Genomic DNA, 18,860 nt, shown 5'->3' with positions numbered 1-18,860 from the left:
TCAGATAGCTACTCCCTCCAGTGTTGGAGATTTCCATCCTGAGGAAAAATGTTCTCACTGTCTACTCTATCTACGCCTGTCATAACTTTACACACTTAATATTTCTTAAGTATATAAAATTAAATAAATAAAAATACTAACAAATAATATTATACAGGTTATAATATTTATTAGGTTAAGATTAAGCTGATGAGGAAGGTCTCAGATTCAGTATCTAGGTTAAACTTACTTATCAAACTTCACAAGAATACGAGAACACAGCAAACAGGAGGAGGAAGAGGTTACAGTGTATTCAGAAAGTATTCAGACCCCTTCACTTTTTCCACATTTTGCTACGTTACAGCCTTATTTTAAAATGGATTAAAAAAAACTTTTTTTATCATCAATCTACACACAATACCCCATAATAAAAAAATGAAAACAGGTGTTTAGAAATTTTTGCAAAGTAATTAAAAATAAATAACTGAAATATCACATTTAGACCCTTTTGCTCAGTATTTTGTTGAGGCACCTTTGGCAGTGATTGCAGCCTCAAGTCTTTTTGGGTATGACGCTACAAGCTTGGCACACCTGTATTTGGGTAATTTCCCCCATTCTTCTCTGCAGATCCTCTCAAGCTCTGTCAGGTTAGATGGGGAGTGTCGGTGCACAGCTATTTTCAGGTCCCGCCAGAAATGTTCGATCGGGTTCAAGTCCGGGCTCTGGCCTGGCCACTCAAGGACATTCACAGAGTTGTCATGAAGCCACTCCTGCATTGTCTTGACTATGTTCTTAGGGTCGTTGTCCAGTCTGATGTCCAGAACGCTCTGGAGCAGGTTTTCATCAAGGATCTCTCTGTACTTTGCTCCATTCATCTCTCCTTCGATCCTGATTAGTCTCCCAGTTCCTGCCGCTGAAAAACATCCCCACAGCATGATGCTGCCACCACCATGCTTCACCGTAGGTATGGTATTGGCCAGGTGATGAGCGGTGCCGCTTGGCATTCAGGCCAAAGAGTTCAATCTTGGTTTCATCAGACCAGAGAATCTTGTTTCTCATGGTCTGAGACTCCTTTAGGTGCCTTTTGGCAAACTCCAAGCGGGCTGTCATGTGCCTTTTACTGAGGAGTGGCTTCCGTCTGGCCACCCCACCATAAAGGCCTGATTGGTGGAGTGCTGCAGATATAGTTGTCCTTCTGGAATGTTCTCCCATCTTCACAGAGAAACTCTGGATCTCTGTCAGAGTGACCATCGGGTTCTTGGTCACCTGCCTGACCAATGTCCTTCTCCCCCCGATTGCTCAGTTTGGCCGGGCGGCCAGCTCTATGAAGAGTCCTGGTGGTTCCAAGGTTCTTCCATTTAAGAATGATGGAGGCCACTGTGGTCTTCGGGACCTGCAATGCTGCAGAAATTGTTTTATACCCTTCCCCAGATCTGTGTCTCGATACAATCCTGTCTCGGAGGTTACGGACAATTCCTTCGTCTTCATGGCTTGGTTTTTGCTCTGACATGCGCTGTCAACTGTGAGACCTTATATAGACAGGTGTGTGCCTTTCCAAATCATGTCCAATCAATTTAATTTACCACTGGTGGACTCCAATCAAGTTGTAGAAACATCTCAAGGATAATCAATGGAAACAGGATGAACCTAAGCTCAATTTTGAGTGTCATAGCAAAGGGTCTGAATACTTGTGTAAGCTTGCCCCATTACTCAATATGTTCATGGCGTAACTACCCTAAGCCTCTGCTCTTTTGTGTCAGTTCCCCACAATCCAAAATTTGTAATCTTTCAAAATGTCTTCTGCCTCCTCTCTAAATGCCTCCACTGATTTTGCCATCGCAACCAATTCAGTGCAGAGAATGCCAGATTTCCATCACTCTCCGTAAGAAAATAAAATCACTACACACCACCATTTTAAATACAAGATAAGGGAGTTGTTATTTACATCTGAAAAAACACACACAAAGTGCTGGAGTAACTCAATGGGTCAGGCAACATCTCTGAAGAGCATGAATAGGTGATGTTTCGGGTTGGGACCCTTCTTCAGTATCAAAACGTCACCCAGCCATGTTCTCCAGAGATGCTGCCTGATCCATTGAGTATTCCAGCATTTTGTGTCCTTCTTTTTGTAAACCAGCACTCTGCAGTTCCCTGCGACACTTCAAATAAACACAACACCAGTCAATAGCTCGGAGGGATTACGTACATAAGATTGCTCAGATTGCTCACATTTTAACTCCACATATTCCGACTGCGCAGCATTGCAGTGTTACAATGGAAGGAAGAAAATAAATTTGAGTCACAAACTTTTAATTGGGACAGGTTTCCACGAACTCCACAACCCTTCCTCAATTCCCACATCAACTGAGCAGTGTAATCCAAACCCAGCAGGTGAACAGATCAAGCCACAAGCTACAATCTGCAGCAAAGCGCAGTAAATCACATGTCTCCAAATCCCAGGATAAATAAATGACAGAGAAGAGTACAAGAAAGATGTACAGGATTAACTTCAAAAGAATGCAGCAAAAATGATACACACACACTCACACACAGATATAATCTCCAGCCAGCAACAACTCAACATACAACACATTCAAATTAATGAAGCAACCGCAGGAGATGCAACACCTGTATAAGAAGATAACTGCAGATGCTGGTACAAATCGAAGGTATCTATTCACAAAATGCTGGAGTAACTCAGCAGCTCAGGCAGCATCTCGGGAGAGAAGGAATGGGTGACGTTCAGAAGAAGGGTCTCGACCCGAAACGTCACCCATTCCTTCTCTCCCGAGATGCTGCCTGACCTGCTGAGTTACTCCAGCATTTTGTGAATAGATGCAACACCTGTCCCTTTACCACCCCCCTCGACTCCATCCAAGGACCCCGACAGTCTTTTCAGCTGAGGCAGAGGTTCACTTGCACCTCCTCCAACCTCATCCACTGTATCTGCTGTTCCAGGTGTCAACTCCATTGTCAGAGTGAGGCCCAGCGCAAATTGGAGGAACAGCCCCTCATATTTTGCTTGGGTAGCTAACATCCCAGCGGTAGGAACATTGACTTCTCTAACTACAAATAGCCCTTGCTTTCCCTCTCTCTCTATCCCCTCCCCCTTCCAAGTTCTCCCACTAGTCGTACTGTCTCCGACGACATCCTATCTTTGTCCTGCCCACTCCCCTGACATCAGTCCGAAGAAGGGTCTCGACCCGAAACATCACCCATTTCTTCTCTCCATCCAGAGATGCTGCCTGTCCCGCTGAGTTACTCCAGCATTTTGTGTTTACCTCCGATTTAAACCAGCATCTGCAGTTCTTTCCTACACAAATTAATGAAGTACCGTGCATAAAAAGAGAATTTAAAATGAATAATCAAAGTTTACAAAGAAGACCCTTAAGTTCTCGGGAGGGTGAAACACAGGGGCAGCGTTTCAGAATTCAGTAGCATAAACCCCACAAGCAGCATGCAAATATTTTAGCAGAATTCCTCCTACATTTAATTTGATTGCTTATATGCACCTAGGGATAGGAAAAGAAAGATGAAACCAGGGCCACCGTGTGAAAGTGTTCAATGATTTATACATTAAACAAAGAACAGTACGCCACAGGAACAGGTCCCTCAGGCCATTATATCTGCTCTGAGCATGATGGATTATTGATTAGTACGGGTGTCAGGGGTTATGGGGCGAAGGCAGGAGAATGAGGGTTAGGAGGGAGAGATAGAACAGCCACGATTGAATGGCGGAGTGGACGTCATGGGCCGAATGACCTAATTCTGCTCCGATCACTAATGAACATGAATTTATGATGCCAATCTAACTAATCCTATCCAGATCTTCTTTAAATGACCACGTTCATGCACTGAAAACTCTCAGACAGCTAAAGAACACACTAAGGAACAGAAAGCAATATGTAGTAGCTATCGATTCCTTGATGCCCTTCATCTAAGGTACTGTGCTGTGCAGATATAACCTTGCAATTATTTTGGAAATGTCGCCAAAACCTGGTAACTCTTATATACTGTCAAAGTAGACTACTTCTATAGATTTTGTACTTTTAGTTTACGTTTTAGAAATGCAGCACGGAAACAGGCCCTTCAGCCCGCAGAGTCCGTGCCAACCTACGATCCCTGTACACCAACACTATTCAACACACACTATGGACAATGGGACAATTTTTAATTTTACCAAGCCAGTTGATCTACAAACCTGTACGTCTGGAGCGTGCGAGGAAACCGGAGCACCCGGAAGAAACCCACGCAGGTCAAGGGGAGAACGGACAAACTCCGTACAGACAGCATCCGTAATCAGAGCTGAACCTGGGTCTCTGGCCCTGTAAGGCAGCAACTCTACTGCTGTGCCACTGTATTGCCTCAGAATGCAGTGGAGACCAATTCTCTGAATGCATTCAAGAGAGAGCTAGATAGAGCTCTTAAGGATAGCGGAGTCAGGGGGTATGGGGAGAAGGCAGGAACGGGATACTGATTGAGAAAATGATCTGCCATGATCACATTGAATGGAGGTGCTGGCTCAAAGGGCCGAATGGCCTCCTCCTGCATCTATTGTCTATTGTCTATTGTCGTACTTGATCTAGGACGGTGCTTATGTATAGTAATACTTACACTGATCCCACCTACACTTCACGCTGCCTCGAAAGAGCAGCCAACATAATAAAAAATGTTCCATCTCGTTCATTCCTTCTTCTACCTGCTCCCATCTGGCAGAAGGTCCGGAAGTTTGAAAGTGCGCAAGGCCAGTCTTAGGAACAGCTTCCAGCCCTCTGTTATCAGGCTTCTGAACGTTTCTTCCATAAGCTTAGGTCCTGTCCGATTCACCTCTACCCCATTGTGGGCATGGGACTTTGTCAATGGAACTGATGCTGAGAACTGTACTCCATACTTTGCATCGGCCCCTTTGCTCTATCGATTGTACTTGAGATTGACTTGATTGTGTTTATGTATAGTTTATGTATAGTAATATGGATAGCAAAATGGAAAGCAAAATATTTTCACTGTACTTTGGTACCCGTGACAACAGTAAACCTAAATCTAAACTTAGATTTAAGATAAGAGAGAGGGGGTGAAATCCAGGCAACTGAGTCTAGCTTAGATGGGGCATCTTAGTCAGCATGGACAACTTGGGCCAAAGGGCTTGTTTCAATGCTGTAGGACTTTGACTTGTTAAAGGCCTCAACAGAAGTCCCGTCATCAACAAACCTCCTTAAAAAAATTCAATCAAATTAGACAGGACATTCCCTCGACTTCCCCCGATCAATCCCCGTCTCAGCATGAATTAATCCGATCCCTCAGAATTTCCCACCGCCAATGTTAGACTAATTATCGCACTAATTAACACGTGAACTTGCAGCTTTTTCAACAGAAGTAAGCATTTAACAGAAGCTCCCAAGGCTGACAGCAGGAAATATTTCACATACCATATTGTGCTGTTGCAAATATTCTGCAGCATTCTCCTCAGCATTTCCTCCAATCTCTCCAATTAAAATGATGCCATCAGTTTTAGGGTCCTTCAGGAAAACTTCGAGGCAATCAATGAAGTCTGTTCCGTTGAAGGGATCCCCACCGATTCCTAGGATTTAATAGGAAACGAAAATCACCAAATTAGGGGGGACTGCATCGTTACAAATTAAGATTGCACAACAATTTTATTACCTCATGTTGACAAACCCAGGACAGGATGGCCCTGCGTAGAGTAGTGCGTTCGGCTGAACGCACCATGGGAACTACACTCGCCCCCCTGCAGGACCTATACATCAGGAGGTGCAGATCAAGAGCAAGCAAGATCATGAGGACCCCTACCACCCCAGCAACGGACTGTTCCAGATGCTACGGTCAGGCAAACGCCTCCGCTGTCACGCTGTGAAAACAGAGAGGATGAGACGGAGTTTCTTCCCACAGGCCGTCAGGACTGTTAACTATTATAACTCCAGGGACTAAATTTTCTTTTCTGTATTAATTTTAATTTATATGCTGTAATTGTAACTCTTTTTTGCACAATCCGCAGGCATTGCCACTTTCATTTCACTGCACATCGTGTATGTGTATGTGACAAATAAACTTGACTTGACTTGACTTAAGGAATAATCGCCAGGTTTGAGGAAAGGTCTCGGCCTGGAACGTCACCCTTTCCTTTTCTCCAGAGATGCTGCCTGATATGCTGAATTACTCCAGCAATTTGTGTCTATGTTTGGTGTAAACCAGCATCTGTTCAGTCCTATACAATTGCCAGGTCTTGATAGTTTGAAAGATACAGTATGGAAACAGGCACTTTTGCCCATCGACTACTGCACACTTACTATCAATCATTTGTTCACACTAGTTCGATGTTATCCCACTTTTGCATCCACTTCCTTTATTTAAATGCATCAATTTACCTACAAGCCCACACGACTTTGGGATGTGTGAGGGGGGGCAATTAGAGCACCCAGAGTAAACCCACTCAGTCACAGGGAGGATGTGCAAACCCCACACAGACAGCATCCGAAGTGAGGATCGAACCCAGGTCTCTGGCGCCGTGAGGCAGCAGCTCAATCCAGCTGTGCCACTGTGCTGCCAGCTTTGTTTTGGTTGAAATGTAGAAACAAAGAATTGCAGATGCTGCTTAACGCGCAAAAGGACACAAGGTGCTGAAGTAACTCGGCGACTGTTTTGCTAAACATCTACGCTCGGTCCGCCAAGACTAACTGCATCTCCTAGTCGCTAACCATTTTAACTCGCCTTCCCATTCCCACACTTATCTTTCTGTCCTGGGCCTCCTCCATTGTCAGACTGAGGCCACATGCAAACTGGAGGAACAACATCTCATATTCTACTCAGGAAGTTTACAACCCAATGGTATACTGATTGAATTCTCCAATTTTAAGTCATCTCTCTAATCCCCCCTCCCCCCCCCCCCCCCCTGTAAATATTCTACCCCATACCCTCCCCTATGCCCCACCTGGACTCCCACCTATTTTTCCCCTCCACTCACCCCTCCTCCTCTCGCCTCTTTTACCTCTCTGGCTTTATAATTCACGTCTTCAATTCTTTCTCATCCCTTCCTTTCTTATCTCTGGCCTTTGTTCCAACCATCTGCCCATCAACCGTCTCCCCCCTCCCATGCCAACCTGCCACCTGCCACGCTTTATCCAGCCTCTCCCCTTTTCCAGCTTTCTTCCCCCCCCCCCCCACACAATCAGTGTGAAGAAGGGTCTCGACCCAAAACATCTCCTATTAACTTTCTCCATGGATGCTGCCTGACCCGCTGAGTTCCTTCAAAACTATGTGTCCTTTTGTTTTGGTCGAAAGTTGTCAGCCCGGCAAACTCTCACTTTCCAGATGTAAAGACCACAGGACAAGGATTTTCTCTTTTTAAAATCATGACAAGCATGATGAAAGGCTTTGGCTGACAGCCAATATGCCAGCTGCAAGATGAACGTGCAAAGAACAAAGATGAAGGAAGCTGCAGAGAGCCAGTTTCTGTCGTGAGGAGAGGTCCCCAACACTCATTCCTCAACATCCTGTATCCAGCAGGCTCCCAAACCAGAGTGATCAGACAAACCTGCACATCATTTTCAGATGCTGCAATCTGTCTCTAGTATCCTGCAGTGCTCATTTTCCCAATGCCATATGATTCCAATGTGGTCTACAATACAATACAATACAATATATCTTTATTGTCATTGTACAGGGGTACAACGAGATTGGGAATGCGCCTCCCATATGATGCAATAATTTAATTAGCTAGTCAGTATTAATTTAAACAACCCAATGAAACAAATTAGAACAGTTTTAAAACAGAATAAAGTGCAAGTAGATCTGTGCCGGTTCACTGTGCGATGTGGCCATCCGGCTCAGCGGGACCGGTTCATAGCAGCTATGGCCCTGGGGATGAAGCTGTTCCTGAGTCTGGAGGTGCAGGCGTAGAAGGCCTTGTATCGTCTGCCCGATGGTAGAAGTTCAAACAGACTGTTGCAGGGGTGTGAAGAGTCTTTGTGAATGCTGGTGGCTTTTCTGAGGCATCGTGTGTTGTAGATGCCCTCCAAGGCTGGTAGCTGTGTTCCGATGGTCCTCTGAGCTCTATGGACTACCCGCTGAAGAGCTTTCCTCTCTGCCTCCGTGCAGCTGAGATACCACACAGGGATGCCATGTGTTAGGATGCTCTCTATGGTGCAGCGGTAGAATGTCGTCAGCAGCTGTTGGGGTAGACCAGACTTCTTCAGTGTTCTTAGGTAGAACAGTCGTTGCTGTGCCTTCTTGGCCAGCGCAGCAGTGTTATTGGACCATGTTAGGTCCTCCGAAATGTGAGAATTAAGTTCCCCTGATGCTTTTGAACGGGGAAACACACCAATCAAAAACAAATAAAAGCAGGGAAACAAATAGACAAAGCTGTTTGTATCGATTTTTTCCACACAGAAAGTGATGGGCATTTGGAATGGGCTACCAGAGGTAGTAGGTGAGGCAGGTATAATAACATTTAAGTGACATTTGGACAGGCACATGGATAGGAAAGGTTCAGAGGGATATGGGCCAAATGCAGGTAAATGGGATGAGCTTCGATGGGTATATTGGTCAGCACGGACGAGTTGGGCCGAAGGGCCAGCTTCCGTGCTGTTTGACTCTATCTTTTTATGTAAAAACAGTAATGCCGAATCACTTTAACTTACACCTACACAGAAATAACATGCTGGCAAGTATTATACCTTCTTTTAAAATGCTGTCAATCGAGATAGAGAAAAGTAATGAAAACAAAGCGTGATTTCTACCCATTTAACTAATGTAGAATTTCTGCAGCTGTGATTGCTGGATGCAAAGGGGCAAGAAAGATTCAGGAAAAAGCGTTTGAAAAAAAAACTGACTCTAAAGGTGGCATGAGCTGGTTTTTTTTTATATAAGATCTTCACTTGAGTTATTTGTGTTGCTGCCTACAGCAGGCAAGGTGTTGAGTTACTGCCAGCAACATTGTTAATTGTTTACTGTATGTCGTGTTGAACCTTGTGACCAATGCACCAAGGCAAATTCCTTGTATGTCTACCTACTTGGCCAATAAAATGTATTCAATTTATTCAACATTGATAACAAGCTGTAAAACTGGAAGTTTAATATCCTGATAGTCCAGTACGGATCGGCCTTGCAAAAAAAAAAAAGAGGAACGGCGAGTCTTACTGCAACTTAAATCAAGATCCACTCGCAGCAGCAGGAACAGCAGAAGAGTTCATAAGTTAATAGGAGCAGAATGAGGCCATTCGGCCCATTCAGTCATGGCTGATCTATCTCTCCCTCTCAACCCCATTCTCCTGCCTTCGCCCCATAACCCCTGACACCCATACCAATCAATAATCTTTCAATCGCCATCTGGAAAATATCCACTAACGGCCTCCAAAGCCGTGGCAGATGTGGCAGATTCACCACCCACTGGCTAAAGAAATTGCTCCTCATCTCCTTTAGATTTAGATTTAGATTTAGAGATACAGCGCGGAAACAGGCCCTTCGGACCACCGAGTCCGCGCCGCCCAGCGATCCCCGCACATTAACACTATCCTACACACACTAGGGACAATTTTTACATTTACCCAGTCAATTAACCTACATACCTGTACGTCTTTGGAGTGTGGGAGGAAACCGAAGATCTCGGAGAAAACCCACGCAGGTCACGGGGAAAACGTACAAACTCCGTACAGACGGCGCCCGTAGTCAGGATCGAACCTGAGTCTCCGGCGCTGCATTCGCTGTAAGGCAGCAACTCTACCGCTGCGCCACTGTGCTTTCTAAAAGGTACGCCCTTTTATTCTGAGGCTACGGCCTCTGGTCCCAGACTCTCACATTAGGAGAAGCATCCTCTCCACATCCACTCCATTCAATCGTTTCACTATTCGGTAAGCTTCAATGAGGTCGCCCCCTCATCCTTCGAAACTCCAGCGAGAGCAGGCCCAGTGCCGTCAAATGCTCATCATAAGAGGGCATGAATCAATGCACTCAATTAGAAATGGTCGTTGCGCGGCCTTCATGTGGGTTTGCAGCACGGTAACAGTCGCATGCAGGACAAGTCCTCTGGCAAGGAAGGACATAACTTACCCACACACAGAGACTGGCCCAAGTCAACCTGCGTCGTCTGGTGAACAGCTTCATATGTTAGTGTTCCGGATCTTGATACAATACCTGGAAGCAAGTACATTTCTTCATTAAATGCGTAACAAAATGTGTCTTAAAATAGTTCAGCATGCATTACCCTCCAATAAAATCCTTGGTTCAATTACTCTCTGCATCCAGAACATTACCCACAGGAGGAAAGCAGTTGAGATCCTCAATCTAAACAAAATTGGCTGCAGACCTCAAATGGTGGCCACTGAAGCTTTAAATACTGACATTTAACACAAAACTAATTCCTCAGCTAATGAAGCAATCAGTGCCTTCATCAGCAACAACGAATAACATTAAGGCAAGGGCTGCTAAGTGATAGGCAATATTCACTGGACACGTGGGTTTACAACTAGATAGGGTGGCACGGTAGCGCAGCGGTAGAGTTGCTGCCTTACAGCGAATGCAGCGCCGGAGACTCAGGTCTGATCCTGACTACGGGCGCCGTCTGTATGGAGTTTGTACGTTCTCCCCGTGACCTGCGTGTGTTTTCTCCGAGATCTTCGGTTTCCTCCCACACTCCAAAGACGTACAGGTATGTAGGTTAATTGGCTGGGCAAATGTAAAAATTGTCCCTCATGGGTGTAGGATAGTGTTAGTGTGCAGAGATCGCTGGGCGTCGCGGATCCGGTGGGCCGAAGGGCCTGTTTCTGCGCTGTATTTCTAAATCTAAAAAAATCTAAAAAAAAAGTTCAATCACTTCCTCTTGATGTACAAAATGTATAGAAGTGTGAAAACGCACACGTCCAGATTCACACAGTTTATTCCCAGCTGTTATCAGGTAACTAAACCCTCCTACCAACAACTAGAGAGCAGTCCTGAGCTACTATCTACCTGATTGGAGATCCTCGGACTATCTTTGATCGGACTTTACTGGACTTTATCTTGCACTAAATGTTATTCGCATTATTACCTTTATTATGGGTCAGCCCGCTGCGGACCTTTCACCGTCCGGCGCGGCCTGCAACTACAACAGCCTGACCGCGGTTGAAGACGGCAGAGGAAGGGAAAAGACATTGTGGCCTTCCATCACAGTGAGGAGAGGACTGGAGGAGACTCACTGTGATGGATGTTTCTTTTTTTGTGTGGTGGTTGGGGTTGTGTAATTTGCCTATTTTAATGCTTTTATTGTGTAATTTGCCTATTTTAATGCTTTTATTGCTGGACTGTGGGTGACTGAATTTCGTCCAAAAAACTTGTTTTTTGGATGACAAATAAAGATATCTTGAATCTTATGTATCTGTTCACTGTGGATGGCTCAATTGTAATCATGTATTGTCTTCCGCTGACTGGTAGCACGCAAAATCAGCTTTTCACTGTACATTGGTGCACGCGACAATAATCTAAACTAAACTCAACTAAAAATAAAATATTTCAGGTCACAAAATTATAAGAAAGGAAAGCGATTTAATCCACTTTGGCCAGTTCCCCATATCAGTTAAATGAAGGCCGATTCTTAATCTTATTCCATTTAAACTGTTCGCCCCTCTTGAGAAATTATTTATTTATGTCAAGATCGGGACATTGTTGGCAAGGCCGACATGTATTGTCTATCTCTAAATGAGATGATGGTTAGCCACCTCTTCAACCTCAATGAAGTTCTTCTGGTGAGATATGCTGGTTTCGGGAGTTCCAGAATTTAGACTTGGTAGTAGTAAAGGAACAGCAACATATTTCCAGGTCAAGGTAGGTGCAATCTAGGGCAGCATGGTGGCGCAGCGATAGAGTTGCTGCCTTACGGTGCCAGAGATCCGGGTTTGATCCTAACTATGGTACTTGTCTGTGCGAAGTTTGCACGTTCTCCCCGTGACCTGCGTGCGTTTTCCCAAGAGCTCGGGTTTCCTCCCACACTCCAAAGACACACAGGTTTAGACAATAGACAATAGGTGCAGGAGGAGGCCATTCGGCCCTTCGAGCCAGCACCGCCATTCAATGTGATCATGGGTGATCATTCTCAATCAGTACCCCGTTCCTGCCTTCTCCCCATACCCCCTGTAGGTTCATTGGCTTGGTAAAAGTATAAATTGGCCCCAGTGCGTGTGGAATAGCGTTAATGTGTGGGGGTGTCTTGCCAGCGCAGACTCGGTGGGCCGAAGGGCCTGTTTCCACGCTGTATCTAAACAAACTAAACTTAAAGAAACATGAAAGGGGTGGTGTTCACATAGACCTGATGCACTTGTCCGTCACACCTCAAGTTTTGGAGGTACTGTCAGCATTGCCGAGGTGAGAAACCACTGTATATTTTGTAGGCAGCACACACTCCAACCACGGCGCACGCTGGTGGAGGCAAAAACTTAAGAGTGGTGAATGAGGTCCCAATCAAGTAGATGATGCCAAGCTTCATGAGTGTTGCTGGAGGTCCATTCATCCAGGTAAGTGGAGCCCATTTTATCATGCTCCTTCCAGATTTGTACTCTGCTGGTGATGGGAGGACTTTGAAATGTCAGGACATGAGACACTCAGCCAGACACCCGATCTCCATTCAAAGGTAACCCTCAAATTGATGATGGCAGGGGATCTCCGGTTGCTCTGGTTCCCTCCCACACTCGAAAGACGTTCAGGTTTGTAGATTAACTGCCTTCTGCAAAAAATTGTAAATTGGCCCTAGTGTGTAGGATCGCTGGTCGGTGCGGTCTCGGTGGGCCGAAGGGCCCGTTTCCGCTCAGTATCTCTAAAGTCTAAAGCCAGATACGAGCATGCCTGACGACCTGTTTTGCCTGCAAGCTTCAACTAGCTTACCAACTTGAACGGAAGAAGTCAGCCCAGGCAGGAGGAAATTTTCCCTTGTTTCAGTTAACATCAATACATTTTAATTAAACGGCTAAGAGTTAAACAAGTTTTAAAGCAAGATTAAGGCTATCAGGAGACTTTAAGGGAGATCTGGGCATAGGCTTGGCATCTGTCACTTGAGGTTTAGTTTAGAGATACAGCGCGGAAACAGGCCCTTCGGCCCACTGAGTCCGCACCGACCAGCGATCCCCACAGATTAATACAAGGCTGCACACACTAGGGGCAATTTACACTTATACGAAGTATACAAACCCAAGCCAATTAACCTACAAACCTGCACATCTTTGGAGTGCGGGAGAAAACTGAAGATCTCAGAGAAAACCCACGCAATCATGGGGAGAACGTACAAACTCTGTGCAGACAGCACCCGTAGTCGGGATCGAACGTGGGTCTCCGGCGCTGCAAGGCAACAACTCTACTGCTGAGACACCATGCCACCCGTGAGGCGTTAAGAGTCACTTGAGGCTTTGTAGCTTCTTACAGACTGCTCCATTTCACGGGATGGCTACACAAGCAAGGCCTCAAATCCCATTGGATCTATGGAGCCACGTTCTTATGGCCACAGGGATTATGTGAGGGTCAACGCGAGATGCGTGCCGGATTTGGCCGAATGGGTTTCAAGCTAATTAGATATGTGCAGGTTGAGCACAATCCTGAACTCGGAAGCCAAAGCGGAAATCTGGAGTACTATTTTGCCCTCTTCAATCTCCAGTCCCTGAAATAACAGCAGCACCGTAATTACTATTAGAAAAAATTCAACAGATGAATACAAGGGAAAAGCTTAATACTTTCCTTATCTCTGTAGTTCAGATAGACTTGTGGAACCATAGTAAATTCCATCATTCATTTTGATTATTTCAGACTTAATAAAGAAATTGAATGCTCAACTAAAATAGGTTCTGGAATCCTTCTGACTGCTACCTAGTGCCATTTATTAGAAACTGTCCATGGTGGGTGTCAGGTGACAGCAGGATTAGTCTCGGTTTGATGCTCTTCACACAGCATGGGCTGTTGATAATTAGGTCTGGATTCTGCAGCCAGAGGCAAAGCAACAGTGACTTCAAGAAATGTTGCCCATGATAATCTCGCCATCACTATGCAAACTTCAGACCAGCATCGCAATACTTCAATATTTCCAACTTTGGGTACTGCTAGTTTAGTTTAGAAATACAGCGTGGACGCAGGCCCTTCTGCCCACCGAGTCTGCGCCGGCTAGCGATCCCCGCATGTGAACACTATCCTACACACTCGAGGGACAATTTACAATTTTTACCAAGCCAATTAACCTACAAATCTTTACGTCTTTGGAGTGTGGGAGGAAACCGGATCGTCCGGGGAAAATCCCGCAGGTCACAGGGAGAACGTACAAACTCAAATAGACAATAGGTGCAGGAGGAGGCCATTCGGCCCTTCGAGCCAGCACTGCTATTCAATGTGATCATGACTGATCATTCTCAATCAGTACCCCGTTCCTGCCTTCTCCCCATACCCCCTGACTCCGCTATCCTTAAGAGCTCTATCTAGCTCTCTCTTGAATGCATTCAGAGAATTGGCCTCCACTGCCTTCTGAGGCAGAGAATTCCACAGATTTTGTGTCTATCTTTGGTATAAACCAGGGGTGGCCAAACTTGCTTAATGTAAGAGCCACACACGATAAAGTTCAGATGTTTGAGAGCCGCAAGACATGAACAAAAGAGTCGCAAGACATGAACTTAAATATTTTTACTAACCATGAACATTAAACTTATGTTTTATTCCAATGGGGTCTCAATTCATACCCAGTAAATAATTATAAAGCTTGAAATTTTTTCTTATTTACCTTTTATATTAACTGTGATGAAAAAAGGAGCTCAGCCAACATATTTCCACGAGCCGCATATTAAAGGTCAAAGAGCCGCATGTAGCTCGCGAGCCGCGGTTTGGCCACCCCTGGTATAAACCAACATCTGCAGTTCCTTCCTACACATTTTCCCTGGAACTGTTATGCTATAATGCCACAAACTATATTCTGCACCATTTTTCTCTTCACTCTGGACTTTGACTTGATTGTATTCACGTATGTATTATCAGATGTGATTGCATTGCACGCAAAACAAAGCTTTTTAGTGTATCTCGTTACACATGACAATAATAAATCGAAACCAAAAGTAATGAAAGGGAACGTTGACAGATTGGCCGTTGTTCCAAGTGCAAGAGATTCAGGCATGATTAATGCCCACAAACTAAATAAGTGCAGATTGCCCACATCGGTGAAATCATGGTTGGCATGAGTTCAGAGCCATCAGGGGAATGGAGAGATAGGGTTAAAGAGTTCAAACACAAACAACTGGTCAGGAAATATGAACATGGAAAAAAATATTATCAAAAAAAACCATCCTGCAGTTCACATCTGAATTAGCGGAGGTAGTTGACGCAGGTACATTTGCAACGCTTAAGAAACATTTAGACAGGTACATGGATAGGACAGGTTTAGAGGATTATGGGCCAAATGCAGGTAGGTGGGACTGGTGTAGATGGGACATATTGGCCGGTGTGGGCAAGTTGGGCCGAAGGGCCTTTTCCAAGCTGTATGACTATGTGAGAGGAGCTTATTTTTTAGCCCCCATTTCTGCTATGCTCCAAATTTAAATCTGTGTATCTGCACAACTCTCTTCTGGATCTCTCTTCTCATCATTTCTTCCCCAGATCTATGATGCACCACCAAACTTTAAACACCAGTTTGCAGATCTCCTAGCCCCACCATTTGTAAAGGTTTATACGGATGCTGTGTCGCAAAAGCTGGGATCCCTTTTCAATTTCAAATTTCACCTCAATGTCTCCTTATTTTCATAATTAAAACTTTGGTCACCTACCAGGTTTAACACTTAGAATCTGAGCCATACAGCACGGAAACAGGCCCTTCGGCCCCATCTAAGATGATCCCATTTGCCCGCATTTGGAGCCTAGCAGAAATGGGGGCTAAAAAAATAAGCTCCTCTCACATAGAGTCATATGTTGTTGAGACCAGTTGTTTGGAATTCTCTGCCTCAGAAGGCAGTGGAGGCCAATTCTCTGAATGCATTCAAGAGAGAGCTAGATAGAGCTCTTAAGGACAGCGGAGTCATGGGGTATGGGGAGAAGGCAGGAACGGGGTACTGATTGAGAATGAAACGCCATGATCACATTGAATGGCAGTGCTGGCTCGAAGGGCCGAATGGCCTACTCCTGCACCTATTGTCTATTGCCCAACTTGCCCACACCAGCCAATATGTCCCATCTACACCAGTCCTACCTACCTGCATTTGGCCCATAATCTTTAAACCTTTCCTTCCATGTATCTGTAAAAGTGTTTTTTAAATGTTGTGATAGTATCTGCCTCAACTACCTCCTCTGTCAACTCATTCCTTAACCTCACCACCTTCTGGGTGAAAAAGTTGCCGCTCAGGCTTGCTTTAAAGCTTGTCCCTCTCACCTTATGTTCTCTAGTTTTTGCTTCCTCACCCTGGATAAAAGGCTCTGTGCATTCAGCGCATCTATTCCCCTCATGATTTACTTTAATAATAATAATAATAAACATTTATTTTTTATAGCGCTTTTCCAAATGCTCAAAGACGCTTTACAAAAACAGTCAAGACATAAAAACAAACAGACAAACTGTCCTGACGGAGAAGTGGCGAACAAATAGCGCCAGCGTCCTCTCACGTCAGGGTCCGGCAGTAGACAATAAAGAACACAAGACACACAATTACAATTTTTAACACAAACAGCCATCACAGTGATTGCTCCAGGCACACCCTCACTGTGATGGAAGGCAAAGAAAAGTCTTATCTCCTCCTCATTCCTCTCCCGTGGTGCCACGAGGCGATCGAGGCTCCCGACTTTTGAAGCCCCCACCGGGCGATGGAAAGTCCCAGGGCCGAGCCGAGCAGGCTGATGAATGTCCTGAGCCTCCACCGGGCGATGGAAAGTGCTGCGGCCAGGCCACGCAGGGCGATGAGGGGCCTGCGAGCGGGTCAATCAAACCTCGCGCTTCGTGGCGGTCGAAGCTGCTACGGCTGGAGCTCCCGAAAGCCGGTCACCAGCCAGGGACCTGTGAGCTCCCGATGTTGCAATCTGCAGGGCCCACGGCCGAAGCCTCCGAGATGGTAAATCCAGGCCCTGCGACCGGAGTCTTCAAGGTCGATCCCAGCTGGAGGCCGCCGACTCCACGGTGTTAGGCCGTAGCGCGAACGGAGACACAACACGGTAAAGGTCGCATCTCCGTTGAGGAGGAGATTGGAAAAAAAGGTTTCCCCACCCCCCCCACATATACAGAGTTAAAAATAAATCAAAAGAAACATTTAAACGATAACAAAGACAAAAACAAAAAAAAGACAGAGACTGCCGGTGAGCCGCAGCTGCAGAACGCAGCATTGAAACAGGCCCTTCAGCACACGCCAGCCAAAGATCAGCCTGTACACGAGTTCTATCCCACACACTGGGGATGATTTACAGAAGCCCATTAACCCACAAACCTGCACGTCTTTGGGAATATGTGAAAAATACGGAACATCCGGAGAAAACCCAGGTGGCCACCGGGAGAACGTGCAAATATTGCACAGGCAGCACCCACAGTCAGGATCGAACCCGGGTCTCTGGCGTTGTAAGGCAACAACTCTACCACTGCACCACTGTGCTACCCCACAGATATAGAAAATAGGTGCAGGAGGAGGCCATTCGGCCCTTTGAGTCAGCACCGCCTTTCATTGTGGTAGTAGATTTAGATTTAGAGATACAGCGCAGAAACAGGCCCTTCGGCCCACCGGGTCCGCGCCGACCAGTGATCCCCGCACACTAACACTATCCTATACCCACTAGGGACAATTTTTACATTTGCCCAGCCAATTAACCGACATACCTGTACGTCTTTGGACTGTGGGAGGAAACCGAAGATCTCGGAGGAAACCCACGCAGGTCACGGGGAGAACGTACAAACTCCGTACAGACGGCGCCCGTAGTCAGGATCGAACCTGAGTCTCCGGCGCTGCATTCGCTGTAAGGCAGCAACTCTACCACTGCGCCACCGTGCCGCAAATGAACAGGAACTAACCCTTCGTCCCACGTAGTAGGAATAAAGGAGTAGACCTCTATAAGATCGCGCCTCAACCTCCTACACTCTACGGAATAAAGTCCTAGTCCGCTCAATCTATTCCCAATAGATCAGCCCCTCAAGTCCTGGCTGCGACCTTGTACTCTGCACTCTTTCCAGCTTAATAGCCATTGCACTTGCGAAGTCACTACACACATTCCTGCAAAAAGTCCACGGGAGATAAAAATCAACTTGTGTTTGTTACTCACCAATTCTTCCCTTCTTATGGATATGCCCAGGCATGATTCCAATTTTACACTCTCCAGGCTAACCAAAAAATAAATTAAGTCAGGAGATTAATGCAAGTCAAAACTTACACTCAGCAGTCGACGTAGCAGAATTACAAAGAGTAATAATTGCTTTGAACATTTATTTTATGGGGAGCATGCCGTGACAACAAACAAAAAATGAGTCAAGTCAATGTTTGCAGCTCATGCTAAGCTCATTAAAATAAATTATTTATAACAACCGGAATTGAAAGCAGCCTCAGAAAAGCATTACAGTGTAGACACCACACAGGAAAAACAATTGTGTGTTTGTTCTTGGTACATGGCGATGCCTTCTCCTTGGCATCTGGGTACTGCTGGCAAAACAGTATTTGGGAATAGCAATATTCATTTGTCATTCTTAAATCTTCTGACAACTTTAAGAATTAAACATTCCATGTTGGACTGAAGTTGCAGGTGGGCCAATCTGCACAGGGGTGGGACTATTTTTCTCTTTCTTTTTTTCCGGCTGATCTAGTTTAGTTTATTGTCACGTGTACCGAGGTACAGAGAAAAGCAGTTGGGCTTCTAATTAGGACCAGGTCATACAGTCATAAGGAATCGGAGTAGAATTCCACACCCAGAAAATTGTG

At 45.5% G+C, this 18,860-nt stretch overlaps 1 protein-coding gene across 1 annotated transcript in view; it reads right to left on the bottom strand.

Moving 5' to 3' along the window:
- Positions 1–18,860, bottom strand: part of suclg1 (succinate-CoA ligase GDP/ADP-forming subunit alph) — an 84,584-nt gene that overhangs the window by 21,538 nt on the left and 44,186 nt on the right. Inside the window, exons 6-8 of the mRNA XM_078408459.1 lie at positions 18,211–18,268; positions 10,042–10,125; positions 5,406–5,557 (exon numbers count right to left, since the gene is read on the bottom strand). Coding sequence (XP_078264585.1) covers positions 5,406–5,557; positions 10,042–10,125; positions 18,211–18,268 — 294 coding nt within the window. The remainder of the gene's footprint in view (positions 1–5,405; positions 5,558–10,041; positions 10,126–18,210; positions 18,269–18,860) is intronic.

The sequence above is a fragment of the Rhinoraja longicauda genome, chromosome 1 (genome assembly GCF_053455715.1).
Source record: "Rhinoraja longicauda isolate Sanriku21f chromosome 1, sRhiLon1.1, whole genome shotgun sequence".
NCBI lineage: Eukaryota > Metazoa > Chordata > Chondrichthyes > Rajiformes > Arhynchobatidae > Rhinoraja > Rhinoraja longicauda.
The sequence above is the reverse complement of the archived record's forward strand: the minus strand, read 5'-3'. Positions and strand labels throughout refer to the sequence as shown.